Raw genomic sequence first — 23,092 nt, 5'->3', positions numbered from 1 at the left:
AAACAAAGCTTTTCAGTTGTGTTATGACTCATTAAGTTTAAAATAACTGTACATTATACAGTTTTTTGCCAATATTGCTGTCGTTTGGCAGCTTTGCACTTGTTGTTGACATGTATCCCCCGTCTTTTTCTGTTATTTTGTATAAGGGTACTGGGTGTTTTGCGTCTTGTGTGTATGTTTATTGTAAAAAAGTCACAAAAAAAAATACCTGTACATGTTTTTTTCAATTTAAGTTATATTATTTTGACATGTTGTGTAGAGGGTGTTGTAGTTTTGCTCTAAGTCAAGGGGAGGATCCAAAGAACACTAAAACTAATTAATTAATTAAGCTGGGAACGGCCTTGCATTTTTATAAATTGAAACATAATCCGATCTCACCATACCTGTCATTTTCATATCATCCCTTTCTTACCAGTCCACAAGTAAAAACTATTTAACTGTTTAAAATGTGGTAAAATCTCTATGAACAAGTTGTAAGATGTATGCAAAGAAAATCACCCTCCAAGATTTATCCTCAAGAGTTTTCAACCTCATCATGTTCTTTTTCCATTTCATTGTTAAATTAGGTCATCTGCCAATCTGCAGCCATTCATCCAGCTCCCATGACTCTCTGATCCGCCTCAGCGTGACGCATTAATCACAAACTGGAAGGTGAGTTTTTTTTTTTTTTTTTACTGATTCTATTTCTCCTCTTTTAAAACGGAAAAGACACATGTAGACATGAAACAGCAGGCAGCAGGAAATTTAATCGGTGGACAGAATTAACAAGGAAGTTCCTCGTCACCCATAGTGGAACTGCAATGATAACATGTATTAATACACCTCACAATAATATTGATAGAAAGAATAAACCGGCTGAAAATAAGCGCAGAATAAAGCCTTATTTCAGATCAATAAACCAGATGCTGATTACGCCTTTTAAACAATGAAATATTGTTCATATAATGAACCTCTTGTCACAGTGCTTAGATATGGTTATTTACCTAACTTAACATTCCCAATAGCTGATTTGACAACACGCAGCCAAAGTGTAGGCATGAAGATGTAACTAAGACAGTAGAGTTAAAACAAGTAATCATGAAACAATCCTGTCTAAGAGCTTGTTCAGAGCGTAAAACTCGGGGGGAAAGTATATATTGACTGGAATGAAATGTCAACTGTCTTTTTCATGGTGCTACATGTTGCTCGACTTTGGGAGGTTATCATCAAAATCACATCTCCGCTAGCAAAAGAAGACATTAATCAAAGCAGGAAAATTACCCTCATTTTTAAACTCAATTTAAAAGACATTCAGAAAACATAATAATCCATTGTAAAAAAAAAAAAAAGAATCTAGCTATGACAAAAAGGATATATGGAAACATTGTTTTTTTCTTTCTCACTGATTACTGAATCAAAATAATGTACATACTGTATGTGGAATGACTGAATAAAGACACAACATCAAACAATTTTATACATTGGATCTCTTAGTTTTGTCCAGGAACAATAGTTGTGTTTTCCCTACACCGTTGATACTTATCAGTTCTGACATTTCCACCAGCTTTATAATGACGTGATGTCGAAATAAATGTACATGGGGCAGGTGCAGCAGTCTGTATTGTCTTTGCAATAAGAGAGAGAAAGAGACAGATATGAGAAATAATATATATATATATATATATATATATATAGAGGCGAAGTCCCGCCCCTTCCGGTGGATCACCTTATTATGGAAAAAATATGAACGATATTCAATGGTGAGAGACAAATATTTTTTTGATCCAGTTTGAATTGCGCCATGAATCACACATACGATATTTGTCTATTTAAAAAATAATTTTGCAAGTTAGGAAAGTCACAGATTATCATAAAACTGAAATATAATACTGTGAAAATGTTTAATAAGAAAGACTACACACGAGAGGGGGGCGAGAGATGTAGTTCACTGAGCGGTTTCCACACAAAACTAAATGATACTACGACAAATTGCGACTTTCATGACTTGCAAAATCATCTTTTAAATTGACAAACATATCATGTGCGATTCACGCCACAAGGATAAAAAAAAAACTATTTGTCTCTCTCCGTTGACTACCGAACATATTTTTTCCGAAACGAGGTCCTACGGGGTCCACCGGAAGGGGGCGGGACTTCGCCTCTCTATGAGACATATTCAAGCTTTAAATGGATTTGGTCAACGCTGTGAATCTCAGAATCTACAGATGCACTGACTAATATAATGGCACAATATTATAATACTATTCACAGAAAACATCACATTTATCCACGTCTGAGGAATTTAGATCTGAATAATATGATGATCAGAGGCATGTAAAAACAATCATCAGCGACACTGAGACGCATACATTGCAAAGAAAGCGTGCAAGTTTGCCATGCAGCCGATGATTAGTGCGGTTTTATAATGACAATGTATCAAGATTAGTTTGATAAGTATTTGCTCTTATCAGGGTGATGTACAATACTTGTTCCCAGGAAACAATAGTTCACGTAACTCAAAACACTGAGTGGTGGCCTGATACTGGTGGACTGAGAAACTTCTGCAAGCCAGTTCCAGAGAAACAGCTGATTGACTCTGGTACACTCATTACCAATTTAAAAAAACTGCAAATTAGATTTTTTACATTCATTTTTCTCTACATGCTAACAGATAATGCAAAACTGGCGTGCAGAATGCTCTTCCCTCTGCAGCGCACCATGATCACACCAACATTTTGGGGGAATAACTGGTTGTTTTATGTGACATTTGATGGTACATTTACAAGGTAAAGTGACAGTCAGATCTCTGTGATAGTTTATATATATATGGCATTAGCATTGTTCTGCTCAAGTGTTTGTGAACTATCGCCTTTGGTCTTTACAGTGCCCATGCAGCCACCTTCAACTTCCAGAAAGCTCTTAGAGACGGGATCAAATAAAGCAAACTTACTTCATTCATACCTAAAAAAACAACAAAAAAAACAAAGAGAACAAAAATAGGATCAGAACTCTCATTTACAGTACATTTAGACATTGTTCTACTTTATACACATTATATACAATAAATGAATATATGACGATCTTTAGGGAAAGACTGAATGTATTTATACCTGAAAATTTTGATTAAATGCCTAATACTGAGGGATGGTATGCTTATAAAATAAATGCAGAGGGGAGATTGTTTGAAACATTATCAACATGTCCTGATGTATAGTAGAAGAAAATACTCTAACTCTAAGATAAAGTGAATATGACTTTACAATAGTATACACAGGAAGAGAGATAAGAGACAGAAAGAGAGATTGAGAGAAGAAAAAAGGCAAGAGAGAGTCCACCCCAGAGTTTAACCCCCACCTCCCACAGTAACCCTGAGTGTCGTACTTTTCCAGGAATGTAGTTACGGTCAATGCTTTCATCTTGCAGAAACATGTGAAGACAGCGCTCGTTCTGGGCCAGGGGATGACCTGCAATTCTACAGAAACACACAAGACGGACAACAGACAAAAATGCACTTGTTTTAAAATGCTTTTCATGGGAGTCTGGCGAGATGCAGTTGTGGATTAGTTAGTTGACGCACAGACACAGATTAGGTTAAGCCTTGTGTTGGGCTAGACCTGTTTGGCAAGGACTGACTGACTCTACTGAATATGTGAAAGTTTAGGCCAACACATTTTGTGGCAAGAAAACTTGCAGTAAAACACAATAACAGCTTTGAGACGAGCTTTACAAGATTTGATCATCCCTCAAAATCAATTCTTGTAGCTCTTTTTTTTGTCAGCGAGTCACATTAACACATTTATATTTATGTGACAAATGTGGTTTGCTTCATTTACATCTAAAAACACAAAGTATGTATCTTAAAGGAACAGTGTGTAACATTTCGGGGGTAGTGTTATTTATTATGGTAAGGATGGCCTCTGAGCGAGGAGAACGATGTTACCACAGTTTCGCACTCTACGGCTGACTTTACCGCAGTCTAGGAAAGTCTGCAACCACACCACTAGATGTCGCCTAATTCTACACACTGTACCTTTAATTTAGGGGCTGAACTGACTGACCTGTTGATGAACTGCTCCAGGCCCGATCGCCGCTCCTCGATGAAGGACTCCTCAAAAAGGCCCTCGTCCCCGCGGAATGGCAACTGTCTCTTCAGGGCTTTGCCCGGCAGAGATGGTACTACAATCTGAAGGTGTCGGGGGTTAGCACAAATAACAGGAAAGATGACAAATGTGCACCAAAATCTGAAATCCAAAGTCCACACTCGCTGTGCTGTAAAGTCAAAACTGCAGACGTTTACATCGATATATCTGAGCTCCAGCCAAATAATACACTTTTTTAAGAATGCCAGTGCAGAGGCATGTAAACTAATTTAACACATTTAATAAGGACACAACAAAACTTATATTTCCATTCACTATATCAACACAGAAGACAAAACCTACAGTGTAATCCTACTATGAAGGGAGTACATTTCCCCACCTGTAACACCAACATTGTCACTCATCAGATCGTCGTAACTACAATACTTATGATTAGCATGAAACATTACATTATTGCTCACTCACCTTACTGTCTCTTTCCAGCTCATTCTTTAACCACTCAAAGTCACTGTATCTTCTTCTCACACAGGAATCCTTCAGTTTGAAAATGGGAAGGTTTGTCTACACAGAGAAGCAAAATAAGAAGACAAAAAACAGCCGTCAATTTATACTGAATTCAATCATCTGGACAAGGTTGCTGTTGGAAAGGGAGAACAAGTCCTGCTGAACAGTTTGCAACTACAATGACGGAGTGCTGGAGAAATGTTGGGTGTACCTTGAGAGACAAAGGTGGGTCAAAAACAAATCTCTTACCGCCATAACTAAATTGATGGCATCGCTAGTTTGAGCTGACAATGCAGTTCTTTTTCTAAAGTTAACCTCTACAGTTATTTTCATTATAGATTATTTTATGGGCAATTGATTCATCTTTTAGATTACTGAATGCAAGCAAATAGTGAGATAAGACAAATTCCCAGAGCCTGACGTTGTCTTCAAATTGCTTTTTATGTCCTACCAACAATACAAAACACACAGATAATCAATTTACAATGATTTAAAGAAATATAAAAAAATTACAAATACTCCGATTGGAGAAGCATATGGTTATCAATTATCAAAATTAATTTTGTCAATCAATTTATGGAATAATAGTTTTAACACTTGTTTTATCTGGCCAGAAGTAATTTAAGGAGACGTCTAATCAGTTGGAAATCCAATGAATGGCTTGTGCATAAAAAGTTTATATGAGTTTATTTGAAATACAATTAAAGATGCCCGCCAAGCAAACCTGTTTCACAAAACGCTGGCACGTTTGCAGTTTGATTAAAAAGGCAGATTGTGTGCAATTGACATCAATTGCTCTGAGTAATTCATCCATTTACAGTAAGTATCTCGCAATGCTTCAGTGGTTATAGCATAGGTGATCTTTTTGCATGACTTTCCCATGATTCACTGCTGAAGACAGTCTGTAGACAGTGAGTGGGATGTAATGACACAATGCTTTGCCAGTGAAGGAAGGCGTCTTTGAACTAGAAGCATCTGGTTTGTGTAGGTTTGACTGTAATTGTGAGACAGCACTAAAGTATTTGGATTTGCAAGTTAATTAGTTAAATCCACCCCTGAACCAAGAAACGATCACACAAAGTAATACACCTGCATGAGTCCATGAATGTCAGATCAATGAATGAATATAGGCATTACAAATAAATAATACATACAAAAATTATATGTTATAATACAAAATAAATATAACAATAATAAAATAAATAAATAATTTATTTTAAATATGCACTTATTTAAATGTATTATTGTATTTATTTAACAATGAATGAATACAAATAATATATTAATAATAATAAATAAATATATAAAAATAATTTAAAATGCTTTATAAAATAAAGCATTTTAAATAAATGAATAAATCATTCATAAAATAAATAAATAATGAATGTCAAAAGCCATTGCAGTGGTGAAAACAGTCACTTGTTTACATTACGGTGGATGGGGCAAACTCTCCTATAGGAGGAAAGCCACCAAAATGTGATTTTGTAGACAAGACAAGACTTGTAAGTTACTATTACGAAATTGAAATGTTAGCATCAGCTTCCTGAAAGTGTTTCCTTTAAACTTGGTGTCAGCAATTTTCTGTAACTCACTCTTACATGATCAACTGTCTGTCTAATAGAGGAGGAAGTTGAACTTTCTAACGTTACTCCTCTCACTACTAGTTACTACTAGTGTTGTTATTCACATTCTTATGATTTAATAAGGATAATAATAGTAATTCAGTCATTTCTCCCGTTTCCCATGAAACCACCCACATGTCCAGCATTCCTGCAGCTGGCTAGGTTAAGTAGCATTTCCCTACATGTCAATAACAGTTAGTATTACTTCTCTCTACCGAAGAACTGCAGAAACTTTAATAACGTTGTCGACGACAAAACATACCTGACATCTAGATAAGCAGACAGTATTAAAATGAGTCCTGGGTATGTTCAGGAAACCTCTAGTTACATCCCAGCCTTTGCTAGCAGCCTGGCTTTTGACATTTGACATTCATTATTTATTTTTTTATGAATGATTTATTCATTTATTTATAATGCTTTATTTTATAAAGCATTTTTTAAATTTTATTTATTATTATTATTATTATGTTATTTATATTTATTCATTATGAAATAAATACAATAATACATTAAAATAATTACATATTTTAAATAAATTATTTATTTATATATTTATTTAATATTATTATACATAACTGTTATTATATATATATATATATATATATATATATATATATATTTATAATGGCTAGCAGCCTGACTAGCAGCCTCTTGCTAGCAGGCCGCTGACAAATCCCCGGTGCTTGATTTTTACTGGAGCCGCATCTTGACGGTACTCCAGGCGGCATACTGTGAACGTCAACAGCCGCCGTTGCCAGTTAGCGGCCAAGGCCTATGGAAAGGAGGCTACGACACGCGTCATATCAAGGGGGTATTGCACATGCGCAGTAGAATCTAGCCTTCACTCATCGTAATTGAGCCGCGGCTTCAGTTACACTGCGCATGCGCTGTACTCCATTACCCAAGACGCTGTGTCCTAACCTCCTTCCATAGGCCTTGTTAGCAACACTGTGTAATTACCAGTTAGCTTAGCAACTAAAAAGCTAGGTGTGTTTTTTATGGGCTTGTAATTGGGAACAACCTACCCGCATGCGAACTTCGTAATTAGTGTACCGGTTCCGTCCGACTCCAACGATTTGTGGGTCATAAACGTCTATTTCCAGAAAGTTGCTGGGGGGCCCGTAAGCATCCGTCAGGTCCTGGGGCCTGGAGTTCAACCGGCGAGTGTCGGCCACCGCAGGGTCTGTCATGTTGTTGTGTTGGGTTGTGACGACCAAACAGGCGAATCAAACCAACAGTTTAAAGCTTTACAAGCTCATCTGAAGACATCAATTGATTGCGGATAGATAGCTGATGGGTTCAGCTAGGGAAGTAGCTGATCACTCTTCTTCTTCTTCTCTTCTTGTTGCGGGGGCCAGCCGCCCTGCGCCCTACCCTGCTACTATCTGACTAAATGCGTTGATTCAGTTCCGTACTGTGAGTCTGTAGGAGACCCTGCACTCCCTCTAATGGACACTCAGATAACTGGGCAGGAGGGCTCATTCAACCAGGTAGGCTGCTGCACTAATATCAGTCCTTGCAGCTGTGCAATTAATGTCACTGAACTTTAGACGTGATTAGAAATGTGTTTAATAATGAAAAATATATATATAATGAAAAACAGGTCATGACAGATAGGCACTAAACACTAAAATACAAGTAGGTTACAAAAATGTCCAACCACATTGGAAAACTCTAACTCCTAAGTTAGGTAATATTCAAAATTATAGGAATATACCGTTTCAAAATTTTGATTAATTTATAGACATTATAGAATTTTTTTTTGTGATGACATCAATTCATAATTGTGAACCGGGGACGTTGGGGTGGATGGGTGTGTCAAAAAAACAGCGTACTTGTGCCCAGGAGATCATTGTTCGTTTTCAGTGTGAAACCACAAGTCAAAGTTGATTTATTTGTCACATAAATAAATATATCTATATAGTAATTAAGTTGCACCATTTCCGGCGTTACTTTAACCCAAACCGCGATCTTTTCCTAAACCTAACTAAGTGGTTTTTGTTGCCTAGACCTAACTAAGTGGTTTTGTTGCCTAAATCTAGCCAAATCGATGATGGATTCAGCTAGGGAAGTAGCTGACTTGTATATATCTCTCTTTTCTTCTTCTTCTTGTTGCGGGGGCCAGCCGCCCTGCGCCCTACCCTGCTACTATCAGACAAAATGCGTTGACTCAGTTCCGTACTGAGAGTCTGTAGGACACCCTGCACTCCCTCAAATGGACACTCAGATAACTGGACAGGGCTCCTTCAACCAGGTAGGCTGCTGCCCCTAATAGCAATATTAGTGTGCAATTAATGTCACTGAACTTTAGACGTGATTAGACATGTATTTATTCATGAAAAACAGGTAATGACAGATAGGTACCGGATGTAGGACACAAACAATAAAATACAAGTAGGTTACAAAAAATGTCCAACTACATTGGAAAAAGTACATTCAAAGATAGACTACTAAAATAGGTAACATTCACAATTAAGAAGAAGCAGAAGAAGAAGAAAGGTACTGGATTAATTCCCGAGGGGAAATACAATTTTTTTACTCTGTTATATTTTACATATTACATAGTACACACAGGCCTGAAATACACACACATGCACAAACAGGACCCAGTGATATCAATTCCGATAGTTGTATTATCACTCTTTTACATCCACTGCTATTGATTTTTGTTATTAGTCCTACTTGTATTAGTTATTACAGCTGCTGTGCTATTATTGTGGTTGCTGTGGTTTCTCTCTCTGTCTCTCTCTCTCAACCCAACCGGTCGTGGCAGGTAGTCGCCCACCCAGAGCCCGGTTCTGCTCTAGGTTTCTACCCGCTAAACGGGTAGTTTTTCCTGGCCACAGCACGCTCCGGTGCAATGCCCTCGGTGGGATATCTTGTTGGGTCTCTAAACTATAGAGTACGGTCTAAGACCTGCTCTATATATAAAGCGTCCCGAGATAACTTCTGTTATGATTTGACGCTATATAAAAATAGATTGAATTGAATTGAATTAAGCGGCTGGCGGCTGCAGCGTTCTCCATCAATACTGGACTAATTTCAAAGTGTTGTCCCTGTTAGTCACTTAGACACAAAAACATGGGAAAATAGGATCCAGGTAGAAAAATACCAAAGTTATCTTTTAATCCACTGCTTCTAAGCGCCTCAAACAGATATCTGTTTTCTTCTCATAAGGAGAGCCAAACATAATTTATCTATTTTCTGATCTTTGCAGTTACGCAGGAGATCTGGATTGTAAAGTTTAGGGCGACCCATCCCTGACTGAGACGCCTCCTAAACCAAAACCTGCTTCTCCTCCTCAGATGAGACCGTGGATGTGGAAGAGGAGCAGGGGGTAGACCGGTCCGGTTCGTTCACAGGGATGGAGACGGAGACGGAGCAGTCGGTTTGGTCGGTGGTGACAGAGCAGGTGGAGGAGCAGCTGGAGCTCTCGGCGTCGAACTCGGAGACGTGGCAGTACTCACGGACAGCACAGGGACGCTCATTGTAAGCAAAACTCTCTTTCATGCCTTTGGGGAACTGAAACCAATCCTTTAATAAAGAACAAAACATGTATGACTTGTTTCGATGTCACCTCACATGATGGTACATTTCTGTCTGGTATTACTTTCTTTTGTGTGACGGCGGCGCAGAGCTCTGGATGCTACTAACCTCGACGTTGTGAAGGTACGATGATGGCTTGGGAACCATAGGGATGATCATGATTCTGATTCTGTATGGGAGGAAGGAAGATTTTCACTCAGGTGATCAACAACAGCTCATCTACATTACGTTTGTTCCCTGTCGATCTTCAGCACCGTAGTTGAGCGAGGTTACAGGGATATTCTACTTTTTTGGATGCAGTAAAAAGATACTGTTCCATTAATACAAAAATGTTTCTTGTTTCTTTCTATTTGACATGTTTTTTACATGTCAAATGATTGAAAGCAGAGAGAGTTTTATTCCCATCATCACTTACATTTACTGCTGCTTTAAATAGGTAACATTTTTACAGCTTAATACTAACTACTGATAACAGTTTGATGAGGTAAATATTGTTGATACTAACAAAAAATAATGGGAAACTGAGGAAACAAGTACATATTTGGGCTGCACAAATTTGAAAAAATATCTCATTTGTGATTATTTTGACTGATATTACAATTGCGATATTAAAGGGTATGATCATTTTTACATTATTATTCATATTTTAATTGAAAAACATAATAAAATGATTATGGTGTGATTTTTGTGGGGATCTGTACAAAAAAAATATGTTTTCTTAAGTCTGTAGAATATGATGTGTAGGTCAGAACATCTCTGCAACACCACAATATTTAATTTAAAATGGTATTTTGACACACATTTCACCTTTAAAAAATATTGCAATTTCTTCCTCATCCTGCGATTTGAAAATTGCAGTAGGCCATATCGCAATTTCGATAAAATGTTGATTAATTGTGCAGCCCTACATATTGCTAATACTCTACGTCTACACTATAACCCTATAACTACGATCATTTACACATGACCCACCTCTCATGGTGCAGCAACAGCATGACCAGTAGGATGAGGACCAAAGCAGCCACCACCGACACCACTGGGGTCCACACAGACATTGGATTGGTCATCTGATGAGTGACTGTGAGGGAGAGAGATGCAGATTATAAATGTTTAATAATCTGGTACCTTTCACCTGGTCAAAGTTTTGGAGAAATTCCCTCACGAAAAAGTAGTATACTTCATGTTAATTTTATGAAGTATATTTTCCCCAAGTGTACTTTATGTAGTAAGTATACTAATATCAATGTACTAGTACTTCTTGGAACTAAATTGGCCCACTTTTTAGTTTATACTTTAAAGTATGCTTTAAGTGTAAGAATAGTATACTTTGAGTACACAACTAGTTCACATCTAAGTTTTACATTTTACAGCAACTATACTATAAGTATACTGATACTTTACTAGTTTAATACTTGTAGCCCACTTTATAGTTTATGAAAGTATACTTTCTTATCCTATACTTAGCCAATGATTTATGTATAACATAAAGAGACTTGCTCCTTTTGCTATTTGACCTGATGTTTTGTGATGGTAAAGGAAATAAATAAAATGTGTTTTTCTCGCATGCCTCCACGGTGAACGGAGAATCCAAAAACATAGAACGTTGTTGATGAATTGAATTAAATACTCTCTTATTTTAGGTTTAAAGGAAGTATACTAATAGCACACTTGAATAAACTTCTTTGTGGTAAGGGTAGCCCACATACTGGCTCTGTGCCTGAGACTTGTTATGTTTCGGGTTTCTATTGGTTGCAAGTAGAAGTCAGTTACTACTTCATTCTGTCAGGACAAGCACCTGTGAGATACTCTGTATAGACCCTTTTCACAGCAGACATTTTGCATTTTTACCTGTGCTGTTGTTGGATCCCCAGAACACAGGCTTACTCCAGTTACTCCAGAATGAAGACTTTCCACAGTTTTCCCCAATTCTGCTCCTCACCTGCAGCTCATACAGGGAACTGCGGGAGGGGAGGTTGATGCAGTATCTCTGCACCCCGCTGCTGACTTGAGCAGGCTGTGGACAGTAAGATGGAGTTGAGAAGGGAGATGGGTGCGAACTGAAGACCAATAAAGACAACGAAACAAAGAATGAAGAAGACAGATGAGAGATTTTTTGTGTTCCTTCAAACTGCCTACCGCCCAATTCCTGTTGTTGACCCTGTAGCGAACTTCACTCTCCACACATTGAGAAGAATTCTGGCTCCAGCTGAGCCACAGGTTGGAGTCGGATCCATTCTGGATGACCACATTGGTTGGTGGATTTAACTTGACTGGAGACGACACAGACCATTCAATGATACAGAATATACAATGTGATGACAAGGTAAGGGCAGCCAATGCTTTTTATTTCCTTCGTTTTATTTTTATGTTAAAATACTATCATGGTTTTTACTTTCCCGGAAAAAAATTATACATTTATGTTACAGTTGTGCTGCACCAAAACATCTCTCCCATCAAATAAACTGTCTCTCCTTCATTAAAGCTGCAGTAGGCAGAATATGTTTGGCATCATTGGGCAAAAATTCCATAATAACCTTTCAGCATCTTGTAATTCAAGTGTTCTGAGAGAAAACTAGACTTCTGCACCTCCTCATGGCTCTGTTTTCAGGCTTTAAAAAAATCTAGCCCGTGACGGAAGACTTTGGCCAATCACAGGTCATTTCAGAGAGAGAGGGTTCCTATTGGCTGTTCATTAAACGGGAGGCAGCTGTCAAACACTCGCGAACTCTGATCAAACGGTCAAACTAGGCAGCGCTGCAGTACACTACAAGATGTTTCTGAAAACATTTGAGGCGAGAAATGAGCATTACAGTAACAGAATATTGATTCATATTTGATCAGCGCTGCCTAGTTTGACCGTTTGATCGGAGTTTGTGAATGATTGACAGCTGCTTCCCATTTAATAGTGACTGTTTTATAAAAATAACTTTTTTTAATCATGTTTGCTCCAATCTTGCCTACTGCTGCTTTAATTGGTTTACTGTTTTGAATGGTACCTTCGAGTGTTATGCTGAACCTCAGTAAATAAGCATACCTTTTGATTTAAGATCAAGCTCCCTCTGAGAACTCTGGTTGCCATGTTCCAGTTGGGTGTAAAATGAGCTGAACCTGTTGGTCACTTTGCCGTAGGGCTGGTTACATCCAATCGTAATGTTGTTCTCTGACAGATAGTTGGGGCACTCACTTCTGATGAGACCGTGGAACCTGTAAAGAAATCACTATTTAGTCATTCACACACAAAGCAAAGTATTCAGCCATAGCAACTGTAAATATGTTGATGTTTTTTTCTGTAACTTGCTATCAGATACCAGGGACTTATCAAATTTCTAAGAATTACACAAGAGTTAGTGCTCTGAAGAGCCAAGTGAAGTTAACTTGTAATCTTTAATGTCACCGATAGCAATTGACATGTTGGCTTAACACCAATCTAATAATATATAAATAGGGATAAAATAATAGGAAACTAATTGAAATGGAAACAAACAACAACAACAACAAAAACTAAACTAGAGCAGTTGTCGTAGGCGAGGCACACCAGAGAAGTCATAAAATGAAAATTTAGTTCCACTCTGACAATTGCAGACCATGATTGTGTATGGAAAGTGATTGCAGCCCAGATAAATGCACCAAAAGAAATAAGTAGTACAACATCCTATCAGATGTTCATATCGCATGCAAAAACTACCCTATATTGAATTATCTTTCACGCAGTGGTGTATACTGCTTACTTTAAGACTAGATATCTGTACTTTTACTCAAGTGAGGCTTTCAGGTAGTTCATCCATCACTGCTTTCAGACATTTTACTCTTCGCAGTTTGATAAATTCCGATGACATTACAACATTTGTTTTAATTTTGTTAGGGTTACTGTCACTGATTACGAACCAGCCGTAGAAGGTGTAATTGACCTCTGGAGTCCCCTGCTTATTCCAGGAACAGTGAACATATTCCAGATTCACCACCAAACACTCCACATCTGTCAGAGACACAAGAGGGTTGAGACAGAATAGTTCCACGTTATACATAGACCTACGCAAACGGTAATAGCAGTCCACTCATACACACGCACACACACACACACACACAGAATGAGGAAATGGCAGCACAGTGACGTCAAAGGGAATTTTACAGAAAATGCACATAATCAAGGAAGTACGGCTTTACTATAAACTGAGAGTTTAATACAATTATGATAATACAGGTGGTTGATTATTTACAATATTAAGGCCTAATCATATTTCAAGGCAGTTGTGCCGTTCCCCCCTTTCTAATCTCGATTTTATTTTTAGGAAAGTTCTCAAAAATATGGTAAAAATCATTCCTACATATAAAGATTGATTTTTATTATGGATTATTAAGTAATACTATTATATATTATAAAAATGAATGAACAAGAAAAGCAGCTTCACGTCATGATAGTCGTAAAACAATTTGATTAGATCTGCTGAAAGCCCTTAAACAAATTCAGTAACTGCCCTGACACATCCAAGTAGGCTTAAAACAGTTATTATTAATATCACAATTCACCTGTAATTTTAACATTTTAAATGTTCTTACCTGGTGGTTCTTTAGTAAACACATGTCCTGCCAGACAGAGAAGCAGAAGCAGTCTAGTCGGCATCGTGGCACATAGAAACAGGATGCTCTCAGTATCTGCGCAGGTCTACTTCTACATCTCAGTATCGATGTTTCATATCTGTTTGCTGCTTCTGACCCGACTGTCATGGGTTTTATTTCCTGTGGGCGGAAACTAAGTTGTAGATCAAGATGACATGCCTGCACTTGTTGCTGTAATGCAAAATAACATACAAGATCATTTGTAAAACATTTGTTAAATTGAATATATGTAACCACAGACTACATTTATTCTGATTAATAGCCTTTTCAGCAGTTGGTTAACTTCCAAATAAATAGAGTTTAGTTTAGTAATGAACAAAGTGGATTCCTTTATGCTTTGCTGCATTAGCCATGTGCATTTGGTCTAAAAACCATATCCCTTGCTGCCAAAATGCAAATGCACGCAGTGGCAGTTTGCCTTTTCATTGCCTTTCTGTTGCCAGGGCTTCCAAGTTGACATCCTGTCAGCTACTGCATTAACAAGCGTTACCACAGGAAATACAAAGGGGCCCATTTAGAAGGTTTATGTTGTCAAGTTCAAAAAGGTCTATAGAAAATGATCAATGCTTTGTGCAATCACAGAAAACAGACTCATACGTCTTACGACGAACATTTATAACTTGTGTAATTTTTAGTTAAAGGTGCAATTGATAACATTAATAACATTCAGCCACTAGATGTCGCATTGTCTGAATCAAACCTACAGTAAAGTCTTTAAAATCTCATTTGAAGACATCAATTGATTGCGATAGCTGATCGGTTCAGCTAGGGAAGTAGCTGACTTGTATATCTCTCTCTTCTTGTGGGGGCCAGCCGCCCTGCGCCCTACCCTTCTTGAATCTGAAAAATGAGTTGACTCAGTTCCGTACTAGGAGACTCTGCGTTCCCTCTAATGGACACTGAGATAACTTGACAGGGCTCATTGAACCAGGTAGGCTGCCCTAATATCAATCCTTGCAGTTGTGCAATTAATGTCACTGAACTTTAGACGTGAATAGACATGTATTTATTAATGAAAAACAGGTCATGACAGATAGATACTGGATGTAGGACACAAACACTAAAATCGAAGTAGGTTACAAATGCATTATCTGATTTTTGCAGTTATGCAGGAGATCTGGATGGCAAAGTTTAGGGCGACCCATCCCTGACTGAGACGCCTCCTAAATCAAAACCTGCTTCTCCTCCTCAGATGAGACCGTGGAGGTGGAAGAGGAGCAGGGGGTAGACCGGTCCGGTTCGTTCACAGGGATGAAGACGGAGCAGTCGGTTAGTTCGGTGGTGACAGAGCAGGTGGAGGAGCAGCCGGAGCTCTCGGCGTCGAACTCGGAGACGTGGCAGTACTCACGGACAGGACAGGGACACTCATTGTCAGCAAAACTCTCTTTCATGCCTTTGGGGAACTGAAACCAATCCTTTAAAAAAGAACAAAACATGTATGACTTGTTTCGATGTCACCTCACATGATGGTACATTTCTGTCTTGTATTTCTTTCTTTTGTGTGACGGCGGCGCAGAGCTCTGGATGCTACTAACCTCGACGTTATGAAGGTCCGGTGATGGCTTGGGAAGCACAGGGATGATCATGATTCTGATTCTGTATGGGAGGTAGGAAGATTTTCACTCAGGTGATCAACAACAGCTCATCTACATTACATTTGTTCCCTGTAGATCTTCAGCACCGTAGTTGAGCGAGGTTACAGGGATATTCTACTTTTTTGGAAGCAGTAAAAATATACTGTTCCATAAATACAAAAATGTTCCTGGTTTCTTTCTATTTGACATGTTTCTTACATGTCAAATGATTGAAAGCATATTCAAATTGTGAGTTTTATTCCCATCATCACTTACATTTACTACTGCTTTAAATAATTAACATTTTTACATCTTAATACTAACTCTTGATAACAGTTTGATGAGGTAGATATTGTTGATACTAACAAAAAATAATGGGAAACTGAGGAAACAAGTACATATTTGGGCTGCACAAATATCTCACTGCGAATGTTTTGACTGATATTGCGATATGATTTGTGATATTAGAGGGTATGATAATTTTTAAATTTGTATTCATATTTTAATTGAAAAACATAATAAAATGATTATGGTGTTATTTTTGTGGGGATCTGTACCAAACAAAGATGCTTTTTAAGTCTGTAGAGTATAATGTGTAGGTCAGAAGAACATCTCTGCAACACCACAATATTTAATTTAAAATGGTATTTACACATTACATACACATTTCACCTTGAACAAATATTGCGATTTCCTGTTCATCCTGCGATTTGAAAATTGCAGTAGGCCATATCGCAATTTATATAAAATGTTGATTAATTGTGCAGCCCTACATATTGCTAATACTCTACGTCTACACTATAACCCTATAACTACCATCATTTACACATGACCCACCTCTCATGGTGCAGCAACAGCATGACCAGTAGGATGAGGACCAAAGCAGCCACCACCGACACCACTGGGGTCCACACAGACATTGAACTGGTCACCTGATGAGTGACTGTGAGGGAGAGAGATGCAGATTATAATTGTTTAATAATCTGGTACCTTTCACCTGGTCAAAGTTTTGGAAATATTCCCTCACGAAAAAGTAGTATACTTTATTTTATGAAGTATACTTAAGTTAAGTTCAAGTATATTTTTCCCAAGTGTACTTTATGTAGTAAGTATACTAATATCAATGCACTAGTACTTCTTGGAACTAAATTGGCCCACTTTTTAGATGAATTCTTGATGAATTGAAGTAAATTCATATCAAAGCATCAGTTTACAAACTCTCACACACTTTAATAGGCTACTCTACCAAAAAGGAAGCACAACTACAAGCCAAGTATACCGATCACCGATCAACTGATCACCGTATATCTCGATCAAAAGATCAAGGACAAGTATAAGCCAAGTATACTTTTGTCAAATATATCTCTGATAAGTACATAAAAAATTAACTGAAAGTATACTCTCTTATTTCAAGTTTAAAGGACGTATACTAATAGCACACTTGAACAAACTTCTTTTTGGTAAGGATAGCCCACATACTGGCTCTGTCTTCCAGGGCAAGCACCTGTGAGATACTCTGTACAGTATAGACCCTTTTCACAGCAGACATTTTGCATTTTTACCTGTGTTGTTGTTGGATCCCCAGAACACAGGCTTACTCCAGTTACTCCAGAAAGAAGACTTTCCACAGTTTTCCCCAATTCTGCTCCTCACCTGCAGCTCATACAGGGAACTGCGGGAGGGGAGGTTGATGCAGTATTTCTGCACCCCGCTGCTGACTTGAGCAGGCTGTGGACAGTAAGATGGAGTTGAGAAGGGAGATGGGTGCGAACTGAAGACAAATGAAGACAACGAAACAAAGAATGAAGAAGACAGATGAGAGATTTTTTTTGTTCCTTCAAACTGCCTACCGCCCAATTCCTGTTGTTGACCCTGTAGCGAACTTCACTCTCCACACAATGAGATTCAATCTGGCTCCAGCTGAGCCACAGGTTGGAGTCGGATCCATTCTGGACGGCCACGTTGGTTGGTGGATATAACTTGACTGGAGACGACACAGACCATTCAATGATACAGAATATACAATGTGATGACAAGGTAAGGGCAGCCAATGCTTTTTATTTCCTTCGTTTTATTTTTATATTAAAATACTATCATGGTTTTTACTTTCCCGGAAAAAAATTATACATTTATGTTACAGTTGTGCTGCACCAAAACATCTCTCCCATCAAATAAACTGTCTCTCCTTCATTAAAGCTGCAGTAGGCAGAATATGTTTGGCATCATTGGGCAAAAATTCCATAATAACCTTTCAGCATATTGTAATTCAAGTGTTCTGAGAGAAAACTAGACTTCTGCACCTCCTCATGGCTCTGTTTTCAGGCTTTAAAAAATCTAGCCCCTGACGGAAGACTTTGGCCAATCACAGGTCATTTCAGAGAGCGAGCGTTCCTATTGGCTGCTCAATAAACGGGAGGCAGCTGTCAATCACTCGCGAACTCTGATCAAACTAGGCAGCGCTGATCAAATATGAATCAATATTCTGTTACTGTAATGCCTATTTCTCTCCTCAAATGTTTTCAGAAACATCTTGTAGTGTACTGTTTAGCTGTAAAATGAGAAAGTTTGCTCCGACTGGTGGGCGGTGCTTGGTATTTCCTCAACTGATCTCAACATGGCTGCCGGATCACAATCTTTCTCATTTTACAGCTAAACAGTACACTACAAGATGTTTCTGAAAACATTTGAGGTGAGAAATGGGCATTACAGTAACAGAATATTAACAACCTCCGCGAAGGCCAAAGGCCTAGGAAGGAGGTTATGTTATCACCGGCGTTGGTTTGTTTGTTTGTTTGTTTGTCCGTTAGCAGGATTACAGAGAACAGCTGTAGATTGGACGTCTACTCGGGCATCTTGGCGGAGGTCTGTGCTCTCCGTGTGCCAGTCTAGTTCATATTTGATCAGCGCTGCCTGACCGTTTGATCAAAGTTTGTGAGTGATTGACAGCTGCTCAGAGACGGCAGGCTCCAGCTTGGCTCTGATTGGTTGTTTTCCTCCGGTCTGTGAAATCTTGCATATGCCATTAGGAGCACCGGAGGACACAGAGACACATGATTTCTTTCAGATTACCTGTCTCATGCACTACTGTCAGGATATAGTGAATTTTAACTTTTTTTAATCATATTTGCTCCAATCTTGCCTACGTCTGCTTTAATTGGTTTACTATTTTGAATAGTACCTTCCAGTGTTATGCTGAACCTCAGTAAGCATACCTTTTGATCTAAGATCAAGCGTCCTCTGAGAACTCTGATTGCCATGTTCCAGTTTGGTGTAAAATGAGTCGAACCGGTCGCCGTAGGGCAGGTTACATCCAGTGTTAATGTTGTTCTCTGACAGATAGTTGGAGCACTCACTGACGTTGTGATGGTGGAACCTGTAAAGAAATCACTATTTAGTCATTCACACACAAAGTAAAGTATTCAGCCGTAGCAACTGTAAATATGTTAGTGAATCACTCAATCATTAGGTCGTGGTGATGAGTCCTAAAACCGGTAAATGAGTTAGCATTTTAGCACTTCTGGTTTCCTCGTCTGGAGGTCAAAAGGTTTTTAGTTAGATGCCTGAATAAGGTCTGTAGTTAACACAAGCTGAAGAGATTTTAATGTTTCTACGATATAAAATATGTCAGTAAATATCCCACCGGTGAATTTTGAAGCCTTTTTACTGTGTGGCGTTTTTTGTCGAGGAAACCAGGGCGATGCTAACTTTCTGGTTGGCCTACAGAAATACATCATCCCTGCAGCACTCTACAGCCAATCAGAGACAAGGTCCTACCCTACACCTGCAATACCCTACAAAAGCCATGAGCTATTCTGCAAAAACGTGCGGTTTTAATATTTTTAAATGTAACTTTATTTTTGTCACCAATAGCAATTAACACATTGACTTAACACAAAAAAAATTAACTGGAGCAGTTGTTGTAGGCGAGGCACACCAGAGAAGTCATAAAATTATAATTTAGTTCCTCTCTGACAATTGCAGACCATGATCGTGGATGGAAAGTGATTGCAGCCCAGATTAATGCACCAAAAGAAAAAAAGTGGTACAACATCCTATTAGATGTTCATATCACATGCAAAAACTACCCTATATTGAATTATCTTTCACGCAGTGTTTTTACTTTTACTCAAGTAATATTCTAATAGGTGATTTTAACTTCTACTAAAGTCATTTTCTGGTTAGATATCTGTACTTTTACTCAAGTGAGGCTTTCAGGTACTTCATCCACCACTGCTTTCGCTTAAGTATGACATTTTTATTCTTCAGAGTTTGATAAATTCCGATGACATTACAACATTTGTTTTAATTTTGTTAGGGTTGCTGTCACTGATTACGAACCAGCCGTAGAAGGTGTAATTGACCTCTGGAGTCCCCTGCTTATTCCAGGAACAGTGAACATATTCCAGATTCACCACCAAACAGTCCACATCTGTCAGAGACACAAGAGGGTTTAGACAGAATAGTTTCACGTTATGTCATGTCTATGTAGAGCGAGCACAAGCGCGAGCAACAGGACGCTGACTTTCGTTGACTTAACGGCCACGTGTGATTCTTACATAGATTCCCTTTAACTTATACTATTACATTATATATATAAAAATGAATGAACAAGAAAAGCAGCTTCACGTCATGATAGTCGTAAAACAATTTGATTAGATCTGCTGAAAGTCCTTAAACAAATTCAGTAACTGCCCAGACACATCCAAGTAGGCTTAATATTATTAATTAATTAATTGAAATTATTAATATTAATTAATATTATTAATATCACAATTCACCTATAATTTTAACATTTTAAATGTTCTTACCTGGTGGTTCTTTAGTAAACACATGTCCTGTCAGACAGAGAAGCAGAAGCAGTCTAGTCGGCATCGTGGCACATAGAAACAGGATGCTCTCAGTATCTGCGCAGATCTACCTCTACATCCCAGTATTGATGTTTCACTTATTTATAGTTTGCTGCTTCTGACCCGACTGTCATGGGTGTTATTTCCTGTGGGCGGAATCTAGGTTAAAGATCAAGATGACATGCCTGCACTTGTTGCTGTAATGCAAAATAACATACAAGATCATTTGTAAAACATTTGTTAAAGGGACTCTATGTAAGAATCCGAAATTGCTTGTTAACAGCGACACCTGTGGCCGTTAAGTCAACGACAGTCAGCGTCCTGTTGCTCGCGCTCGCGCTTGTGCTCGCTCTACATAGACATGAACGAGCATCGCTCAAAACAGTGCGGCGACACACGTCAACTAAAACCACAATATCACTCTATATTTCACCTGCTTGGCAGTAATGTTAGCTGACCAGACGAAGGTCTCTCCATGAATGCTGATCCTAGTGTTGGCTTTTCCAGCCTCTGCCTTCCGACCGTGGTCGGAGGGAACAGGGGAGACACTGGAGTTTTGGTCGGAGATGATAACGTTTCTCGCTGCGGAGCCCCATCACTTCACAAGAAACAGGAAACCTCTGTTGGTCTGGAGGAGCTGCAGCATTTATTTCTGCACAAACGTCCACTGTACATTCACTAGATATTCTCAGAGCTAAACTAACTCTTCTGCAGTGTGTACTGTGCGCGCATGCACATGAGAGTGGAGCGAAAGAGCGAGAACGAGCGCGGTGTGTGAGTGAAGGCCGTACTTTTATTCGGCACCATTCTAAAGGCTCTGTGGATATATTAGTTTTTTTTTTTTTTTTCAATATTTGTCTATATGAAAATGTTGTCAATTAGACCTTTAATTTTTATATTTATTAAATATAATTGCCCAAGAGCTACACAGTGTCTCCAATGCACATTAGACACACAATAGACATTAAAGGAACTGTTCTGTGTAACTGCCAAAACATTATTTTCAGATATTTCTACCCTGCAGGTGCTAAATGTGCTTAATATGTGTAACATAGGACAATCTGGATTGTAAAGGTTTGGGATATCCACCCCTCTTTGAGATGCCTCCTATACAGAAACCTGCTGCTCCTCAGAGGAGGAGGTGACAGTGGAGGTGGAAGAGGAGCCGGTAGACACTGAGGTGGAGGCAGACATCCTAGTGAGATGGAGAAAGATGGATATCTCAAAAGCTGGGGGAGTGCATTAAATACAGCGTGATGACATGGAAGTAGGGCAGCAATTACTGGCATTAAACCAACATTATATAACTCTGATAGCATGCTGATAAGAGTTTTAAATACTTGACAAATCTCCCTTTAAGGTACATTTTGAACAGTTAAATTAAATGTGATTAATTTGCGATTAATCGTGATTAAATATTTTAATCGATTGACAGCCCTATTAAAGTTACAAGCATATTATGTAAATCAGTTACACCGAAAAATCAATAGAACCTCTAACCAAATGTTTGAATTGCCCTGTCTATCAGAGTGTCAAGTTTCAGTCTACTCTGTAAATTATTCTAGACAAGTGGGACAAAATATCTGAAGACTGTCTTTCCAAGATTGCTTTGGTTTTCTTTTTTGAATATTTTGACAAGCGTGTCATGTTGACGTTCTTTATGACAGAATTAAATCAAATCAAAACACGCACATTGAATTTAAGTATAGTTGGTTATATAGACAGTATAGAATGTGTAGCATCATGTCAGTCTTTTTAACAAGAGGAATAAAGAGCTAAAACATACTTTTTGCCTGACAGGGTCACATGATATCAGATCTTTGTGTGTGTGCTGTTCCAAAGTTGAGTTTTGTGGGTTTCCTGTCAGAGGAAACTGTTTCAGAAATAAAGATTGAGAAGATCTATCTGAAGAGTGAACAGCAACACACAGACACATTATTCATAAATCTTCTTTATTGAATAATTAAATACATACCTACAGTATTTATTTTTAGTAACCTGTATTATATGCACTGCAATTCTGAGAGTAACAACACTTCCAAAATGTATGTAACCGTGCAGGAAGACTCCTGTTTTGTTGATTCAACTTATCTAACTTAACTTAATTTATATAGTGCTATATTTTGGGTGTATTATCAAAATCAACACAGGATGGTGATCTTAGTACGTTCACTTAAAATGCATGCAATTGCAAAATACATTATGCTGAAATTAAAACAAAATCATAACTCCGTCGTTTGTGATATGTCCCAGAACACAAATTGGCCAGTGATCTTTTGCCAACTATCAGTATTAGCAAAAAA

The 23,092-nt window shown here is 38.2% G+C and overlaps 4 protein-coding genes across 6 annotated transcripts in view; 1 reads left to right on the top strand and 3 right to left on the bottom strand.

The window, feature by feature from the left end:
• Positions 1–23,092, top strand: part of LOC141753363 (four and a half LIM domains protein 1-like) — a 138,941-nt gene that overhangs the window by 82,601 nt on the left and 33,248 nt on the right. The gene's annotated exons all lie outside the window — the stretch shown is intronic.
• On the bottom strand, positions 192–7,651 carry LOC141753369 (sorting nexin-12). Of its 2 annotated transcripts, none has more exons than XM_074611954.1 (5): positions 7,231–7,651; positions 4,545–4,640; positions 4,038–4,162; positions 3,343–3,451; positions 192–1,597 (listed from the first exon to the last, which is right to left on the bottom strand). In XM_074611954.1, exons 1-5 carry the CDS (start codon positions 7,393–7,395, stop codon positions 1,454–1,456), a joined length of 639 nt encoding a protein of 212 aa, XP_074468055.1. In that variant the 5' UTR covers positions 7,396–7,651; the 3' UTR covers positions 192–1,453. The 2 variants fall into 2 exon arrangements, with proteins under 2 accessions (XP_074468055.1, XP_074468056.1); XM_074611955.1 differs by lacking the exon at positions 192–1,597 and adding an exon at positions 1,920–2,940 and having other exon boundaries at positions 3,361–3,451; positions 7,231–7,649.
• On the bottom strand, positions 8,519–14,466 carry LOC141753360 (cytokine receptor common subunit gamma-like). 2 transcript variants are annotated; one of them, XR_012590437.1, is made up of 9 exons: positions 14,309–14,466; positions 13,637–13,727; positions 12,786–12,955; positions 11,888–12,021; positions 11,600–11,765; positions 10,724–10,829; positions 9,860–9,920; positions 9,021–9,739; positions 8,519–8,905 (listed from the first exon to the last, which is right to left on the bottom strand). XR_012590437.1 is itself a non-coding variant. In XM_074611943.1 (8 exons), the coding sequence occupies exons 1-8, from the start codon at positions 14,370–14,372 to the stop codon at positions 9,482–9,484; spliced, it is 1,050 nt and encodes a 349-aa protein (XP_074468044.1). In that variant the 5' UTR covers positions 14,373–14,466; the 3' UTR covers positions 8,519–9,481. The 2 variants fall into 2 exon arrangements, 1 of the variants encoding a protein (XP_074468044.1); XM_074611943.1 differs by having other exon boundaries at positions 8,519–9,739.
• Positions 15,360–20,997, bottom strand: LOC141753361 (cytokine receptor common subunit gamma-like). Its single transcript, XM_074611945.1, has 8 exons — positions 20,751–20,997; positions 20,281–20,371; positions 19,155–19,315; positions 17,793–17,926; positions 17,505–17,670; positions 16,780–16,885; positions 15,904–15,964; positions 15,360–15,783 (listed from the first exon to the last, which is right to left on the bottom strand). Exons 1-8 carry the CDS (start codon positions 20,812–20,814, stop codon positions 15,532–15,534), a joined length of 1,035 nt encoding a protein of 344 aa, XP_074468046.1. The 5' UTR covers positions 20,815–20,997; the 3' UTR covers positions 15,360–15,531.

The sequence above is a fragment of the Sebastes fasciatus genome, chromosome 16 (assembly GCF_043250625.1).
Source record: "Sebastes fasciatus isolate fSebFas1 chromosome 16, fSebFas1.pri, whole genome shotgun sequence".
NCBI classification, from domain to species: Eukaryota; Metazoa; Chordata; class Actinopteri; order Perciformes; family Sebastidae; genus Sebastes; species Sebastes fasciatus.
The sequence above is the reverse complement of the archived record's forward strand: the minus strand, read 5'-3'. Positions and strand labels throughout refer to the sequence as shown.